We start from the raw sequence: 19,107 nt of genomic DNA, 5'->3' as shown, positions 1-19,107 counted from the left end.
TCACAAATTCATACTAATTGTTCCAAAATTCTAACTCGGAATCCTTTAAATGATGGGATTACAAATGCTGAAATTTGAACTGTGACTAAATGATGGGTAAATTAGTCACTAAGTTAAACGTCTGTTAATAGAATGATAGGAATAACAAAATGATCTCAAGTAAAATGAAGAACCAAACGAACTAATCGGAAGTTCTAATAAATGTACATGGATAAGACTTAATAAATATAGCCACATGCAGGATCGGTCCTAAAAGTATCGATCCTAAAAAATTTTAAATCATGAAACACTCATCAAATCACAAGACCACCTAAATTTTGATTCAAATCCATTGATTCATGAAAAATCGTAGGTAACCCTAAACCATTGCTCACCCCTACTTTGTTACCTGCTAATGGCGTCTTAAAAGTTAAATTCTTGTAAAATCAACAATATTTACACTGATGGAGAAAGCACAACACACCTGGCGCCCACATCAAAGAGGACTTGCTGCCTTAAACATCACATATATATAAAATATATTTGTATATATGAATGCGAAAGGTTGTTTCAAGGTTTTCGCAATGCAGATGCAGCACCCATTACAACAGCCAAGATAATACCCACACCAGCACCAAAAGAGGCACCTACAGCAGCTGATGTAAGAGAGAATAATGCCTTGGCTTGAGAATCCTTCTTCCCATCTATTGCACCCATAGCATGGTCTTGTGCCAACTCCAATGAAAGCCTATCTCTAACAAGTTCCTGCAATTTGATATGCAACAAGAAACCCAAAATTTATTCATCACCATCTGATCTTCATCAAAAGTAACAACAAACCAAACCATGTAGTTCATTATAGCATACTATCAGAAATATCCAGGTATTGGTCAGTTGATGTTTATATTTCCTGTATATTTGACCAATGTGCCGATAACAGTCATAGTTTATCCTATAGAACTGTTAAAAATGCATATGGGCATATACCCAAGGAATTCATCTATAAACATCTTTAAAAGAAAAGGGAATTGGGTCATATCCTGAGATGTCATGTTATATGCACTACAAACATACATCAACTAGATTATGAGGAATAAGGAGTAACTTTGCAAAAGCTCATGAACCAAATCAGGTGGCACAGAATATATTTCCCTGCATCAATATTAAGCTGTCTGGTTAAAAGTACGAGGGCAGCAGATACACAAAGCAAATAGATCTCATATTGTATGGATTATGTTCTTCTAGACACTATTACATCACACATTAGAAAGGAAATGCCTTTCAACACATTCAGTTAGACATAAAAATTTTCAATATTATCAAAGCAAATGCCTACCACATGAAAGTTTCAATATCAATCACAACATAGCAACTATATATTTTAATTTGTTGTTCATTCAGTCTTTTTCAGCTAGTTTCTGAATTGATTAAGCATATCTAAATCTGTAATGTTTTTTTTTTCTTTATAAACTCTCCAATGCCTGCAAAAGAGTAACTGATTAGTACCTATGCATATTAAGAGCTATTTATAATCTCTGATTGTACCTCCAGTGAAGCCTCTTCATGGCTCCGAAGAACACGGTGAACAAGATGGCAGAGAGAATTAACCCGCTCCACAGGGAAAACAATATCTTTCCTTTGGAAAGGTCGACTAACAAGGTCAATAGGAGCAGACAGAAGCTTCTGAACACCCATTCTCCCATCAGAACCTTCACTACTTATTACACCCCAAGGCAATGAAGCACTGGCAGCACCAGGCATAACATATGGACAAGAATTGATAACTTCAGTGGTGCTTGGAGATGCTTGATATGCCTGAACAACTGTATTAATTGCAGCTCTCTGCTGATGTGCACTGACAGAAAATTTGTTTGTTATTGCAAGGACCCAAGGTATTCCAAGAGCTTTTGCCTCATCTAATAGTAGTGAAAGGGCTGGATATTGCTGTAATGCATCTGGATGATTGTATCGAGGTATCTTATGGGATAAGTTATGCACAAGAACAATTAAATCAGTCTTCTTACTAAGGTCGCGGATTCCCCTCCATAGTTCATCTTTGAACCAAGAAGCCTCCATGGCTAGCTCCTACAACATACAAAAATCCAAAGTTAAATAAATTAGTGCAATTTCCTTAAAAGACCCAAAAGGTGAATATAATATTTAATAAAGCTCAAATTACAGATTGGTTTCAACTGCTAGGACCCTTTTTAGCACCAAAAAATCTAAATCTTATATTCAACAATTTTTTTAAGAATAAATAAGTTAAATTGCAGTACCGCCCAAGCTCCACCATAAATTCGCAGAACAGAAGTCTACAACAATGTGAGATATAATATTTGCTATCCCACAGTACAAGCATTATTGTCTTCTAGAACTTCACAAATATATTCAAACAAAATAAATCTATACTGCATAGAAAACTTTGAATCATAAAAGTTTCAATTATATTCCTCAGACTCACAAAAAATATACCTGCAAATTTACTCCAGGCGAATCACTGTAGCATAAACCACCAGCAATGCCATCCCGAAAATCAGCTTCTTGTAAATTTTCTATATTGGTAATAGCGGACAATTTGCCTTGACCAAGTATTGCCTTGAAAAGAGAGGTCTTACCAGCACCCTAGTAACTCATAAAAAAAATATTCAAACCATGTTTGTACTGGAAAACAAAAAATACAAAATTTACAAGTTGAAAGTGAAGAATACCTCTAGACCAAGAAGTCGTACCCTACGAGTTCTAACATGAACCTCCTTCGATGCAGTTGTAAAATCGCTAGTACAGAATATGAAAAAGTCATTCAAACCATCTGGCCTTATGTATTTTTCTTGATGAGATGATACAATATTATGTTCTCGATTGAAATTAACAGTGTCTGCTACTATCTGATGCTTAGGAGGTTGCCTCAAGGGAGCCCCTACTAAGACTCTTATTTTTTGTAATTCTGGTGGTTCCCCATTCCCAGATGAGTAAACTGGTGCTGAAGGAAATGATTCCACAGTAGTTGAACACCTAAATAAGAATCATGTCAAAGTGCTTGTCACACGCCAAGGAAAGTGAAAGAGATTGGTGCAACTTTGAGCATATAAAATGCAGACCAAAATACCATGTTTTTACATGCATTTGTTTGAATGACGGATGTTGTCCAGCAGCATGTATTATTTTGCTAAACTGTATTAAAAAAAGGATTGAACACTAAAGTGCATTGAGTTCAGTTGTTTTGTCATTAATCCCTTCCCAATGAGAATCCTTAAGAATTATGACTACATCTAACCATACTATGGACATAAAAAAATATATAAACAAAATTAGAAACAAGAAAAGGATGACCAATAAGTCCAATCATACCATTTGCCATTTACTTGAGCATGAAATAGTGTGCACAGATGCAATCTGAATCCAGAAATATCAACCTTCAATGGTTCTGCATTCTTCTCTCCAGGAATACCATTCCAACCAAGAGGCACGATGGAAGTAGCAGTACGAATAATAGGAGACTCAACAATTTGCCCAAGCTGTACAGCACCTGCAACTGCAAGGCCAAGCCATTGCTGCAGATGTGGAAACTGTTGCACTTGCTCGATTCCGAAGAAGGATGAAGCATTATCATTCATGCACAGGTCATAAATTCTGCCAAAAAAATCATTTATTTTATGCAATCCACTAACAAAGGTGCCTCAAGAGGAATTATTCAACTGGCATTTCCCAGACAAGAATAAACTCTATCTCCATGACATTCTCAATAGAATAAAGGTTCCCAAAATCCAACCACACAGCCATATGCCCGTGGGATAGCATCACTTAACACTCCCCCTCATGTTTAGCTCCACAAGAGCCCTATGTATGGACAACCTTAGAAGAAGCATCAATTTAATATGGAGTTATACCATGTTAAGCATCTAGTCTAAAACTAATGTAATACATGGAGGGACTCAACTTGAATATAAGGCCATGGGAAACCCCAGACTTAATAGACATGGGATAACACCACTTAACGCCATCAAAGGAATATAAAGCAACAATGTTGAGTTCATGAACAGTTGATATGTTTATATCTTCAATTTGTTTAGAATCTGATCTCTATTTGGCAACTTTTCTGACAGAATTACATTGCATCAGTTACGCTTTTGTCACTAAGAATAGATCAAAGGAGAGAGAAAAAAAATCAAAACATAAAAGATCAAATTCTGCAATGTAATGGACTAAATATGCTAGCTGATTTAAAAGAAGAAAAAGAAATACACCACTGCAATTAGAATTTAGAACTAAAAATTAAAATAAACAACAGTAGGCATTAAAACTATTGCATAATTTATTATTACCTTTGAAATCGAGACCTATATGACTTCATTGAATGAGATTGAAGTCTCTCTCTTAATTCAACAATGACAGATCTGACCTGTACATGTCTTTGCCAGAAGAAAGCAAACAAAATGAGAGGTTGAAGAAGACATCATCCCCATCTCACAAATCATAAGCAATAATGGCTATATTGAATATGGTGCTCTAGTTTATGAAGTACAGAATACGAAATATTCATTAGGAAGCCTAGACAGAAGCTCCATAAACAAAAGAAACTCATACCGATGTCAACTTTGAGTACTCTGCACCTGAGAGTGATTCCACTGACGAATTCTCCAAGAGATAGATCTGTTATGAGTGAATTTATTAATAATTCATTTGTATAAATAATTGAAATAATAACATGACAGACTTGTGGGTTGTAGCAACCATTAAGCACTGTATGATTAGGAGAACAGCTTAGGCTGATGCCATGGCGCTGAAATAACCACCTATATCTGAACTTTCCAATTTGAGTGGGTAGTGACAATTGACAATGGTTGCAACCATCAGAAAGGGAAACAAAACCCCCAAAGATATCTCAACAAGGCAAATTGACTTGTAAGAAAGCTCATTAAACATTTCATGAAATTCCAAATTCCTCAGAAGCAAGACCTTAGGATCATTTAATCAGAACTAGTTTACAGAAACTAGATAATTAGATGCCTATTGACACTAGCAGTTATGAAACAACTGTTACCAGCTGGTGATGACAATCCAAATTTTCGAACAATCTCAAAACTCCTATTTACCTTAAGCTTAGCAAATAAACAACAGAGACAAACTATTATCAACATTTTCCACCTTCATGCATGTGTAGCTTTAAGTTAATTGAAATACAAACAAATGAATGAACTAAGAAGTATTCCTTCATAATATGTACCTGTCCAAATGGTACATATGAAGGTAAAGAAGGCACACTATGCCATCTCTTGTTGTCTCCACTACCATTGTTTTTATCGGTCAACTTTCCAGATCCCGTGTCTGACTCACAATTATCGGTGTTGGCAATTGGTTTAAGAGAGATGCCATCAGTACCCTCTTGAATTTCAAGAGACTGTGGTCCAACAACTACATCCTCAATGGAAGATGCAGTTTTAGAGTCAGTTGCAGATGGCTCTATGGGGTCGATTTGCTTTCTGCTGTATTTTTGGAATTGTCTTCTAACTCCTTCTAATGGAACAAGCCTTGAAAGTCTCCAAAAGGGCCCCTGGACAGGGCCTACCCCTATAACCAATTGCTCCCCTTCATTATCTTTTAACCTCTCAGGCTTTCCTTTCTGTAACCCTTGTTCATTCTTTGATGTTGGTAAACTGTTATTTTCCATGCCAGAGGGCATCAATAAACTTTGTGCATTATAGTGGTGGAAATAAGCAGGTGACAGGAGACGGGGTACAAGATCTTCAGGAATGCAGTAACTCTTGAAATAGTGCTGCCAACCTTTTCTGTTAACATAACTGGAAATTTTGTTCATCACGGAACAAACAATTAGCTTCAGAGAAAATTAAATAATAAAAAAACCACACGATAAATATTTCAAAAAAGGGGAGAGCACTCACTCTCTTAAAGCCGCATTTCCTACTGCAGGTTGGGAAAATGTTATACACTTGACCTGAACCCTTTCACTTTCTTTTGATGAAGATGATACAGCAATAACCCTCAAAATGGCAAGGGTAGCCAATGCTGCCACCTACTATGTCATACATAGAGAAGGTATGAAATAGATTAACTGACAAAAACACATCAGGTAAATCTTAAGTAAAACTAGTCCATCAAACTTACTGCTCCACCAAGAGAATGTCCACATAATACAAGTTTCCGTTTCTTTTTCTGAGCAAGCCTGTACAACTCCAAAGCAGGTATGCCTTTAGCACGAGCCAAGAAACCCTAAAGATTATAAATTGGAATGAATATAACTAAAGAAAAATTATGCAGAATCTCTAAGTATTTTTAGTTATAGACAACAACTAACTACATAAAAGTATGAGCAGTGAAAGAAAGTTCAAGACTTAAGTATCAACCACAAAAAGAAGAAAATAAAATCTAAAGATATATGAATAATAAACTGTTATCAAACCCGATGTGCAGCAGGTTTAGGCCTATCTTTAATCTGTTTAGGTTTTGATTCCAAGGGATTGAACTGATTTTCCTCATTTCCTTTCTGTCTCTCGCCTCGGTTGGCTTCAGTTAATTCAATCCGGCCAATCTCCTCTGCAACATCCTCATGAAATATAGCACCTTGAAGTATGTTCGCATCAGCCATGACATCTCTTAAAGAAATCAAGAATGAAACAAAACAAAATCAAGCTTCTGAAAGAAAGAAACAATGAGTCAAACTATAACCAGCCATGCTTACTTATACTGCTTGGTTCCAATGAACGAAGCAAATAGTGTATCGCCTGCTTCTGCTAACAGATACCTGCAATGAGAGAGATGCAAAGGAAAAATAAGGGAACCAACAAGGCCAAATTGCAAGGTAATATCTTAGGCAAGCATGCATCAAATGATTAATAGTACTTCATGGTGGAGTACCATCAGAGACCTAATCCAGACTAAATGAAAACCAGGCAACCAGCTAAGTTAATCACCTTATGAACCATATGTCATTTTTTAAATTTAGGATGGATGCACACACCTGCCTTCGAACTCATTAATGATGCTCTCTTATTCTTCTTACCTTTCTATTTAACCCCTTTTTGTCCACATTTGGGCCAAAGCTACACAAGCATGTTGAATCGTTGACAAGTAATGAGAAAATTCCAGTTAAATTTATTATTTATAGGAAAAAAATGTTTTCATACCCGCATTGCATACAATTTTAAATTAAAATTACGACTTTATGTAAAGAATCACTATGGTATTCGTACAAAAACTAAATCATCTTCAGCAACATCATTATAGCTTGCTATTGCAGCACAAGATCATTCATCTGTGCTCGAGTTAATATGAAAGATTATTTACAACTATGTAATAGACGAGGAGTGTAGATTATAGAGTTAAAAATAAATACCAGTGTGGAACATGATCCGAAGAAGGTTGTACGCGTTCTATAGAAACAATTTGTCCTCCAAAATCAGCCTTAAATTTGTTCACAGCTCGAATCATCTCAGTAGCAGGTTTCTACAAAGAAAGGGGTGGAAAAGAATATTTTTCCCATAAATAATAGAAAATTTATTATAAGACATGCAGTTTCTTTTTGTAATTAAACATGGATAAAACTTAGCTCCCTTTGAACTTAAAAAATTTTAAATTAACTGTCAAATCATAACATCTTTTAATATATGTGTATAAAATTGGCGTGATGGGGAAATATTGGAGAAAGCCGCAATTATTGCTGTACCTTGTAAACGCACTCGGAGAGGACCATACAACAAAGAATGTCCTGCAAATCCGAGAGAGAATCAGCTTTGACGGCTCGGCAAAGCTCTTGGAGTTGGCGCTTTCGCCTTTCGTACTCTTGATGGAGTTTCTGGCGCTGTTCCATGTCGCCGTTGTTCCACGGCGGCCAATGCCACCTCATCCGCCACTGAAGCGGCCCCCACGAGACCTTGAGGATCTTGGCTCTTTGGTCCTTGATCCATGTCTCCACTCTGCTTTGTATTGATTCCATTATTATTCGATCAAAACAATGTTTTCTCTTTCTTTTTCTTTTTTTTATTTGGGTTTGTCTGCCTTCGAATAGTACAGTTGAGATTTTAGAATGCGAGAGAGATAGGGCAACTCCGAGTTTTATTGGGCGAAGCTGAAAGCCGAAGCCAAGCTAAAACAGCAGAAACCTCTACTTAAATGATCAATTACGTGTACGCTAAGTTCACTTTCTCTGTCCGAATGGTAAGTTTAGCAATAACTATTTTTGAACAAGTGTAAAAAGTATTTTCTTTTTGTATAAAAATATTCTTAAATAAGTAATTTTTTTTAAATATAAAAATTTTAATTTCTTTTTAAATTTAAAAAACAATCGTAGCTTAATTGTTGCTCCCATTAGTTGTGTTTAACAATGCGGAAAACACTTTTAACTCTAGTCAAAAGCAGTTTTACTTAAAAGCACTTTTTATCCCTCCATTTTTCTTCTCTCAAAAACACAATGTATTTTCTTTTTCTTTTTCTTTTTCAAATCATTAATTAATAATAATAATAATAACATTCCTTAAAATTATACGTGTTAATATCTAATTATAAATATTGATTGATTATATTTTAATATTTAAAATATAGTTTATATATTTAAATTAAATTTTATAAATAATTAATATTATTTGCTTAAAAAATATTTAAAATTTATATTTCATATATTTAAATATTAATAACAAATTATTTTCTATATTCTTACTAAAATACCATAATATTAACTAATTTCAACATTATTTAAATGTTTATTTGTTACTTTATAACACAATTAGACTTGTTTATGGGTCGGGTCACCCAGCCCGGCCTGACCCGAAGACTTGTCCGAAGTGTGGGAGGGTTTAGGTAAAAATACCTAAAAATGGGCTTGGATAAAAAATAAGGCCCGTTTTAAAAAACGGGCCAACCCAAATTCATTAAAGGACAAAAAAATATTTTGTTTTTGTTTTTTAATATTATTTTCTTATTGTTTTCTCCCTATTTTGCTACCCTTTTACTATTATGTTGCTACTATTTTGTTGTTATTGTTTGGATATTGTATAAAACTTATTTTATTGTTAATTTTATTATTATTTTAAAGACATTTGTTAATTTTGCTATTATTTTAGAGGCATTTGCTTGTTAAGTTGCATCTATATTAGTATTATTTAAGTATACATATTTTTTAAAATTTATTTTCAATTTGTTGGGAAATATTTATTTTGATGTTTTTAGTATTTTTGATGTATTATATATTTTTTAAAATCATATAAAAATTAATATGGGCGGGTTGGGTCGGGTCGGGTCGGGCCCGAGTTTTAACATTTTTATCCGGATCGGGCTTGAGTAAAATTTTAAGCCCATTTTTCGGGCAAGACCTGGGCCTAGCAAACAGGCCTAAATTTTTAGTTGAGCCCGGTCTGGCCTATGCACACCTCTAAACACAATCTCTAAAATGGACATTTTATTTCTCAAAAGCACTTTTTAACAGCAATATTAAACACTTAAATATTAAATCAAACTTTTCCAAAGCATTTATCAAAAGAAATGCTAAACTAACTCTAAGTTTTATTCATCAACGAGGGATTCTATGTTCCTTTAAAAGGTATTTATGGTTACTCAAGTTTTAGACTAAGCAATGTGATAATAAATTTTAAAATTACACCCACCAAATAAAATACAAATTTGGTTAGTTTTAACCTTTTTAGTGATTTTTACTGTTAACAAAATTAATCTATTTATCTTTAATAATATTAATCTATTTATTTTAAATTAATATATTTATCTCAGTATGATTAAATCGAAAATAAATTTAAAATATTTTATATGTAATTTTAAATAGTATTTAAAGTAATTTAATATTAAATTTTTTATGATTTTAAGGTGAAAAGTATTGCATAAAAATAATGAAAATAAATAAAAAATAAGAAAAAGATAATTTAGTCACAAAATATAATATTAATTTTCTAACTATTTGATTAGTTTTTAGCATACTGAAATTTTGAACAAAATGATGACTTACCGTCATATCAAACTCCCTCTTAATTTCAGAATTGTATGTTTTAGCCAATTTCACGATAAAGCAGTGATTGAAGTCGGCACCTCAAAGATTTTTCTTTTTTTTCACCTCTCCCTTTGGATGCCATTCATTTAAATGCATCATCATTCTGCTCAATATTCAACCCAATAAAAATATAAGGGCTAGTTTGGATGGGCGGTGTGTTTACCTCCGGTGAGGTTAAAAATAGCAGTGGCGGTGAGATTAGTTACTGTAGCGGTGAGATTGGGTACTGTAGCGGTGAGATTAGAAACAATGGTGGAGTGTGTGTTTGGATTCAAACGCAGCTGTAGCGGTGAGGTGAAAATGAAAAATGACTATTAAGGACATCAAATTAGAATTGATATATAATAGAAGTTATTTAAATTATTTTACTTTTTTAAAATTATTAAAATATGCAAATTCATTTAATAAAATATTAAAATGTATCTTCCAATATTTTAATGAATTATATAATTAATTTAAATTATTTATTAGATAAAATGATAATTATTTTTAATTTTTTATAGTTATAATTAAATATTTTTTATAACAATGATAAATATTATTTTCACAAATAATAACATTATACTTGGATCTAATTTTGAAGTATCTAAACGGATGATTTTTAATAAAAAAAATATAATAACATAAGACATAACAAGTTTCATTATTAATAGAAATTAGGTTATGATACAAAATGTGTTTACAAATATTGATTCATTAAACTAGTTGCAATGGTTTCCCTTAACATTGTGATTTCAAGGTCACTTTCTCTGCTAGAAGAACTCGATTCACCTCTGTCAAACTGGCTTGAAGAGACTGGCATGTCCGGTATATTCTCAAATTCTCGAAAATCCTCATCATTTGACCAAGCATGTCTTCGAATGTAATTATGCAAAACCATTGTTGCAATAACTATTAAAACTTGCTTGTCGAATGAATAACTTGGAATATCTCTTAATATTGGCCATTTTTTTTTCCATACTCCGAATGTTCGTTCAATCACAGAGCGTAACGAAGAATGGGCATGATTAAAGATTTCTTTTTTTCCAGATACTTGATGATTACCTCGACGAAAATCAGGTAAATGATATCGTTCCCCCCTATATGGACCTAGAAAACCTGCCATTTGTGGATATCCGGAATCCACAAGATAATATTTTCCTGCAAAAAAAGTAAAACATAATATCAAGTTTAAAAATAAATTAAAAATTTTAATATTTTTATGTAAAAAGTAATTAAAAAATTAAAGTTCGACCTGGTGGAGGGTGTGGAAACTTCAACTCTTGCTTTCTAAGTGCTTGCAAAAAAATTCTACTATCATGTGCTGTTCCTTCCCAACCAGGAAATGCAAAAATAAAGCACATGTTGAAGTCATAAGCTGCCATAATATTTTGAGTTGGTTCACCTTTCCGTCCGATATAAGGTATTTGAGAAGAAGGCGAAATGCATGCTTTTATGTGTGTTCCATCTATGGCCCCAATACAATCCTTTAAAATAAATACAAGTAATGAGATAAAAGTTAGAAATAATTTATGTTTTAAAAATATAAAGATTGTGTAAATTTTACCTTAAAGTGAGGCCAATATCTTGTATCATGTCGAATATGGTTCGGTACTTCCTCGAATTGACCTTCAATGGGTTTAATCGTGTCTATTCCCATTCGAGCAAATATATGCAACATATCAGTAAAAATTCGACTAACAGTTTCCCCAGATCGTTGAAATCGCTCTGTTGCATTTGAATTTGATTCTCTATTTCCAAGAATGTACAATGATAATGCTAACTTCTCCATCGCCGATACTTTCCCATTCTTTAAGCAATAATTTGTTTGCAAATCATGCAACAATCTGTGAAATATATTTTTTGGCATCCTAAAACTAATCATGCAACGATCATCGTGCCCATTTAATACTTCGTCCACCCACATTTGACCAGTATAATTTGAATCCATACGCGGTTGCATAGTGAAATAAGTTTCATGGTGTACCAATACACTGCTTAACACATATTCTTCCTCATTATGATAATTGTTGTGCTCAACTTGGGTAACAATTGTGGCTATTCTTCGTTGAGCTTCTTCACATAATTCAGAGGTATCATAATTCATATCAAAACTATTATACATATTGTTAAATTCATCCATAACCTGAAAAAGTAATCAAATGAAAATAAATCCTTTAAAATCTCGTGACATTCTATACAACACAAAAACTTGATTAAAAGCATAACATAAAAATACCAAACATAAAAAGTAGCATACATTAGTTTTACATATAAAAAAGTAGTATAGTTATATTACAATAATATTTCTAAGGAGCTGATGGTGGAGGTGGTTGATGGTATGGTTGGAAGGAAAATGAGGATGTTGCTACCAAGGATGAAAATGATGCAATTGGATTTTGTTCAGCATACTCACGTCGAAGCCACCAAACCCTATCATCTGGATCTAAGTTCAAAAACATTTCTCGTTTCACCGGTATTTGGAACATTTTGGTGGCAAAATAGTACAATTCATCTCTTTTTGGAATTTCATCTCCCAAAGCACGCAAAGCATCCATTGCATTTGAAATAGTATATTGAGAGTGAGGAAAAATAATTTCATTCACTGACTTCCTTGGACTAGCCATACTCTCACACAATTTCTCAATCTGAGTAGTTAATGTATTTCTTGATGATTTTCTACTTGAACTTGATTTTTTTCCCTTACCGTGTACAGTCCCAAGTGTTTGCTTTCTTCGATTAGGGATTTCATGAGAAGGGTTTGATGGTATCTCATCAGGGGGAATACCTTCATTCTCGTTACTATGTTCATCTGAATCACCAAATCCCTCATTAGGTGCATCATCTCCCATAGGAACCCCACTTGGAAGAACACCAGACGAAGGTGCCCATGCGTTCTCTCCGGTGGCTACAATGCCACCAAACATTTGCCACATTAACTCATTCAATCGTGGCTCAATTCCTTTCTTCTTAAATCCTTTAAAATCAGGATTTTCCTACATAAAATGCTAAATATTAAATGTTATACTAAGATTTTTATAATTGTAAATTATTAATTTCAATAAACTTTATGCATTAAAATAATGATAAAGTGAACACTAACCTGTATTTTTGCAGCCCACCATTCTTCGGTAGCATCGACCGTCTTTTTAGTTGGACACCATCCAATACCTGTAGATTCCTTAAGCAACTCCCTCCATAACCTCCATTCCTTTTTTAATGTATCCCACTTATTTTTCAATTGAGGTTTTCCATAATTTTTTTGTGTTTTTGCTTGAAAAAGAGCAATGACATTTTCCCATCCTTTTGAGTTTAGATGAGTTGTCGGTCTATTACCAGCATTGACTTCATTCACGCAAAGTTCACAAAATATCAATGTCAGCTCATCATCCCAAACAGCTTTTGTTGCTAAGCTACTATCTCCTTCCACAAAATTTCGTGTCTTTACCATCTATTGTCATTGATATAATTCAGTCAATGTGCTAGCATTCACCAAGAAGCATAGAGCAAATATATAGTCTATAAGTTATATTAGACGTCTCCCAATGCTAATCTTTATCTAGCCACACCCAAAAAAAACTGGCACCTTAATTGGAAAAAAAAACTGTTGTAGTTTCTTTCTGGATTTCTCTTTTTTGATTGTCTATAAATAGATACATGTGTTGTTATGGCTTTTATAGCCGAATATATTACATAATATTCATTTTTATTTTCCCTGTATTTTTGGGCTTGTAAGATGGACTTATTTATTTTTTAATTTATCTGTTTTGTTTGTTTTTCTCTGGCCCGAATAAAATTGGCCTGTTACATAAGACAAATAATGTTATATTAGTTCGAATCCTCTAATTTTGATTGAATTAATAAGGTTAGAAATTTGAGAATTTTAAAATCTTAAGTTCGAATCCTTTAATTTTGATTGAATTAATAAGGTTAGAAATTTGAGAATTTTAAAATCTTAAGTTCGAATCCTCTAATTTAAATACTATATATGTGGCTCACTACTAGAATTATTTGGGACAGATAGTGGCCTTAATCTCTCTTGGCTAAACGGGAGAATTTAGACCATTTTATAATACGAGAAAAATGCAGACATACATTACAATAGTTAGGTATAAAATAAAGAATAGCTAATACGGTTTTACACTTGAAAAAGAAAGATAGTAAAAACTTTTGTAAAAAAATAAGATCTTTTCAAAATAAACAAAAAAATTACATAAGCAGAAAATTTTATCTCTTTATCAAAGATAAGTTATAAGAATGGCTAAATATTATCAATCAAATTAATTTATTTTGACTCATTTACTAACACATGAGTAAATAATAATAATACTCTTATTAGACGGAGCATTATTTTAAGTTTTTTATTTTTAGAACTTTTTGTTAGATGAGACAATTATACTTTTACCCTTCTAAAAATTAATAATTTAAATTTAACTTTCATAATGTAGAATTTTCAACATTAATCCTTGACTTCACCTAAATGGATTTTTTACTCTAGCTTTGTATAAATGAACCTATCCAAGTTTATTTGAATTTAAATTTGTAGTTGTAATTATATTTTGTATTAATTTGGTTGTAGTTATAATTATTTATTGCATTTGTAAGTTTCTTAGAAATAAAATGATTAGAAATAAGATGATTGGGGAAATTTGGGTCAAAATTGAGGAAAAAGCAGTGAAGATAATCCTGGGAAGTGAATGGGAAACTTCCCAATCCAGGTGTTGAATGCAACAGTTTTTTCCTTTGAAATGAACGACCGAAAGAGTGAGCTCTTTTTTTTCCTTCTTGTTGTTGATTTAATTTGTGCTTTCTTTGCTTCTTTTCATTTGGTTAACGAATCTCTGAATCTTTTCATTTGATTTAATTTGTGCTTTCTTCGCTTTTTTCATTTGGTTTGATTTATCCTCTCCCTCTCTCTTTGTCTCACACATATGCACATCAACAGACGCAATTGTGTGTTCATCTCTTGTTTTCATTATAATTTATTGCATTTGTAAGTTTCTTAGAAATAAGATGAATGGGGAAATTTGGGTCAAAATTGAGGAAAAAGCAGTGAAGATAATCCTGGGAAGTGAATGGGAAACTTCCCAATCCAGGTGTTGAATGCAACAGTTTTTTCCTTTGAAATGAACGACCGAAAGAGTGAGCTCTTTTTTTCCTTCTTGTTGTTGATTTAGTTTGTGCTTTCTTTGCTTCTTTTCATTTGGTTAACGAATCTCTGAATCTTTTCATTTGATTTAATTTGTGCTTTCTTCGCTTTTTTTCATTTGGTTTGATTTATCCTCTCCCTCTCTCTTTGTCTCACACATATGCACATCAACAGACGCAATTGTGTGTTCATCTCTTGTTCTCATTATAATTTATTGCTATTGAATGCAGGGAACAATTTCGTTTGGTGTTGGCTTCTTTTTCGTTGTCATCGGATGGCCTATCATTAGCATGGTATTGGAGGCATATGGGTTTATTGTGCTCTTTAGGTTTGAATTTTTCATTCCCTTGATTTAATAAAAATGCTTGGCTTCTATTAATTTTGCTCTTTAGGCATATGGGTTTATTGTACTCTCGGCTATACACACTCCCAACCCTCTGTCAACCACAATACACATTGCATCGCCATTTTTGTATGGACATGTAAGCTGCACGGTCCAGATTATGCTAATTATAGTTGTTTTAATTATGCTTGTGGAATGATTTTCGATATGGTGGTTGGATTTGTTTTGGCAAGTTCTTTTATTTGGTTTCTAGTAGAATTTGGTAGTGAATGGAAGTACATGAGGAATATGAGTCAGCTAATGAAGAAAATACTTATGTCTCTAATCCTGTTACAACAAAAAAAATGGAATAGAGAAGGATGTAACAGAGTAGCAGACTTTGATTGAAAGATTTGTCCTGAAAATTGAAAATTTCTGTAAGGGGAGCTCCTCTGACATCTTTGCCTAAAAGGGGGAGAAGTAGCAGCAAATGTTCAAAATGAGGATGGTGATTGTTAATGATTGTTGCTTTATGCTTTGCCAGAGTCGATCTGGTGTAGCAAACGGTATATACGATAGATGTTGATTTGTTGCTTATCTCGTGTTCTCTTTATGCTACTTTTTGTGGTTTTTGTTTATACTAGATGGGACTTGTGTGGATTATTTGTCATGCTCTATATTTCTTGAAATTACTTTGGAAAGTGTGTGTATGCTTGGTGGACAATGTGATGACCAATCATATTGACAAGGGAAGTGTATGGTCGAGCATGGTTCTATTTCTTAGGGGGAGATATATTCTAGTTTTCGTTGATTTGTTCAGATTGTGTGTTAATTATTTGTTGTTGATCTTGTCAAAATGTCAAAGAGGGAGATTATTAGAACTTTGATTGCTTCTCTTGTTCCATTTCATATTCAAACAACATATAGAATAACAATTTTGTATAGTCAAAGTTTTAGTGTTGGCATGTTTGACTTTTAAATTACATGGCTTTTGCTTTAATTTTATTTAGCAGCAAATGAGGAGGTATGGACGTTGAAGATGGAATTAATGAGATTATCTTTTAGTCTATTAACTTGGCAGTGGTTTTTGGCCAACACTGGCAGTGTTTTGCAGAGGATACCTATTGTTGGTTGGTTGTTCGAGCAACCATATATTAGATCGGTATGTTTTGTTTCTAAGTTAAGTACTTTTGTTTTTAACTTGTAAACTTCTGCTATACATGCATGCTTCTGAAGTATTATTTTGTTATTTCTTGGTTGGTTGTTTACTTGATTGAATCAGTTTGAACTTTTAACAGCTTCCTAGAATAGCCCTAAATTTTGAAATATGAGCAATGGTCTTTGGTGATCTCAGATTATGAAAGAAAGCCAAAAAGTAATCTAAAACTAAGTTCTTATTGAATATTTTTGACTAGCTGAAAGAAGTTTGGTCTGAAGCCATTTTATTTTGCAGTCAACATGTCAGCAACTGAATCAGCATCCATTCTTCTTGCTGCAAGTAGTGCTCGAGAGGCAAAGGGCTTGCTTGAAATGGCAAGAGGAACAGTTTCAGCAACAACAACAACAGCAAAGCTATTTCAGTGAGTTAAGTTGTGGGGTGTTTTCGAGCCAAACCAACCACAATTTAGCTGAGAAAGTGAGTATGAATTTGCATGTTTTTTTTTGTTGTTGGCATGTTACTCGGTAATATGGATGGTATTATTACTGATTTGTTTTCTTATTTTATCAGGTCTCTTTCATTAGATAATAATATTTTAATTATGTTGATTTATATAGGTTGGAAAGGAGAAAATCAGTGAAAGAATGAAGTATCTGCAAGATTTATACCAGGATGTAACAAAATCACAGGCAAAGCTGGTATGCTTGATGAAATCATCAATTATGTTCAATCTCTTTAACGGCAAGTAGAGGTAAAAAATAATGGAGAAAGAACATATGGATTTGTGTATGAACACAAAAATTCTTTTTCATTTCTACTAATTACTTAACTGCTTTAAGATTTTGTCCTCCATGTGAGGACATATTTATTTGTTGTTATTTTCTTAGCTAAGAAGAAGATGAGAACAAGATGAGAAGGAAAAACAGAAACTACTTTGATACAATTCAAACACATATATAGAGTAGAAAAAGAAGAGTTTTGACTTACCAGAGCAAAGTTGAGAACAAGATATGAGTCGAAAAATAGAGCTTCTTTGAGTCTGCTGTGAGTGTCTTTGAGTCTGCTGTGAGTGTCAATTGAAGAGCAGGAGTTGAAGAGCAGGGTTTTCTGCAGATTCGAGAAGATATTAATCTAATTTTCAAGGATAAAATGGTAAAATAATAAATAAAAGTAAGGGTGTTTTTGTCTGCTACAGTGCCAACAGCTTAAGAAATTCATCCACTGCTGCTGATTCCTCCAGCTGAAAATCAGCTGACCAGTGTGGTAGGAAAGAAATCTCACTGCACTGATAGTCCAAACAAACAACGCTGCAGTGAGTTTGGTAGCAAATTTTTATTATAAACGCACCTCACTGGCGGTAAAATTGAAACCAAAGGGGCCCTAAAGCTTAAACTTTTACTTCACCCATTTCTCATGTCTAAAAAATCACCAAAATTCAAACTCAATTTTAGATGCGATGTATATGTGTATGAATAAATTTTGTTAACTAATGTTAATTTTTAAGGTTAAAAGATCAGTCAACTTACAATGAGTTTTTGAATGGAATCTAGACATTTTTAGGTTGAGATATCTTCATATTGATTGAAGAGTCATCTCTTAGTTTCGAACGGACTTTGCATTGCCTAATTTCAAGTTCAATAGCTCAAGTTACGATCGTTTTAGTGAAGATTGTGCGAGCAAAATTTTTAGACGGGATTACGACAAAAAATTACAAATTTTAAGTTTTAATGAGTATAAATCATATTAGGTTAAATTTCAAGGCTTAATCTTGATCACATATTAGGTTTTATATTTTTTTACTTATTTATTCCGAATATTTGTATTTCTTAATCAATAAGAAAGTTTAGTTAATATTTGTATTTCTTAATCAATAAGAAAAAAAAACAACTAAAAATGAAAAATATATATATTGCAAATAAAGAAACTCATAGAGTTGTATTGAATTAAATAAATGAACGGTCTGCTAAGACACATTTGTATAAATTAGCTAATTACATCAAAATAAAACTCCTTCTAGTGGAACTAAACTTTATTGTTGACTAAGAAACATAAATGTCCTAAACAATTGAAAATACCAAAGAATATCTTATTTAAAAAACTGGAGTTTTTATTTTTTTAGTTAATCCAATTATATTCAATGATATTATAAATTTATTAATTAATAATATATTATGTAATTATTTAAGTAGATTTTTTAAAAGATATGGCCAAATTAATTAATTTCACATTAACATACTACCATATTCATTAATTACTTTCATTGTTACCACATAATAATACTAATAAATTAGTATAATATAAATTTAGTAATATAATTAACAATAAAATATATTCTCATCAATTTAAATATTTTTTTCAATTCCTACTTTAATATATATTATAAAACTATAGGTAGATAAAGTATTGAACTCGTAATCTTAACTAGTAAAAATATAAACGCCTATCACTTGACTCTTAAAAAAACTCAAAAATAAATTTTATGGGTCAACAGTTTCTAGTTTGTTTATATA

At 32.6% G+C, this 19,107-nt stretch overlaps 2 protein-coding genes and 1 long non-coding RNA gene across 3 annotated transcripts; all 3 read right to left on the bottom strand.

Moving 5' to 3' along the window:
* Positions 1–155: 155 nt before the first annotated feature.
* On the bottom strand, positions 156–8,072 carry LOC107912526 (uncharacterized). Its single transcript, XM_016840736.2, has 14 exons — positions 7,661–8,072; positions 7,331–7,440; positions 6,677–6,739; positions 6,398–6,590; positions 6,103–6,207; positions 5,880–6,010; positions 5,204–5,777; positions 4,564–4,629; positions 4,302–4,378; positions 3,328–3,609; positions 2,688–2,991; positions 2,452–2,601; positions 1,525–2,064; positions 156–744 (listed from the first exon to the last, which is right to left on the bottom strand). The coding sequence occupies exons 1-14, from the start codon at positions 7,928–7,930 to the stop codon at positions 550–552; spliced, it is 3,060 nt and encodes a 1,019-aa protein (XP_016696225.2). The 5' UTR covers positions 7,931–8,072; the 3' UTR covers positions 156–549.
* Positions 8,073–12,202: 4,130 nt separating this feature from the next.
* On the bottom strand, positions 12,203–13,135 carry LOC107910962 (uncharacterized). Its single transcript, XM_041106235.1, has 2 exons — positions 13,071–13,135; positions 12,203–12,963 (listed from the first exon to the last, which is right to left on the bottom strand). Exon 2 carries the CDS (start codon positions 12,901–12,903, stop codon positions 12,277–12,279), a length of 627 nt encoding a protein of 208 aa, XP_040962169.1. The 5' UTR covers positions 12,904–12,963; positions 13,071–13,135; the 3' UTR covers positions 12,203–12,276.
* Positions 13,136–13,216: 81 nt separating this feature from the next.
* LOC107912530 (uncharacterized) lies at positions 13,217–17,964 on the bottom strand. Its single transcript, XR_001688198.2, has 3 exons — positions 17,791–17,964; positions 17,585–17,704; positions 13,217–13,418 (listed from the first exon to the last, which is right to left on the bottom strand). It is a non-coding gene; the product is annotated as an uncharacterized lncRNA (long non-coding RNA).
* Positions 17,965–19,107: the final 1,143 nt, after the last annotated feature.

The sequence above is a fragment of the Gossypium hirsutum genome, chromosome D11 (assembly GCF_007990345.1).
Source record: "Gossypium hirsutum isolate 1008001.06 chromosome D11, Gossypium_hirsutum_v2.1, whole genome shotgun sequence".
NCBI classification, from domain to species: Eukaryota; Viridiplantae; Streptophyta; class Magnoliopsida; order Malvales; family Malvaceae; genus Gossypium; species Gossypium hirsutum.
This window is presented reverse-complemented; position numbering and strand designations above follow the sequence as displayed.

Bases quoted from the DNA above. Each gene is read 5' to 3' on its own strand.
- LOC107912526 (XM_016840736.2), bottom strand. From the start codon at position 7,930: ATGGAATCAATACAAAGCAGAGTGGAGACATGGATCAAGGACCAAAGA. The intron at 7,441-7,660 runs GTACAGCAATAA...CTTTCTTTGTAG, and splicing joins TCTCCGAGTGCGTTTACAAG to AAACCTGCTACTGAGATGAT. The intron at 5,778-5,879 runs GTGAGTGCTCTC...CAAAATTTCCAG, and splicing joins GGAAATGCGGCTTTAAGAGA to TTATGTTAACAGAAAAGGTT.
- LOC107910962 (XM_041106235.1), bottom strand. From the start codon at position 12,903: ATGTGGCAAATGTTTGGTGGCATTGTAGCCACCGGAGAGAACGCATGG.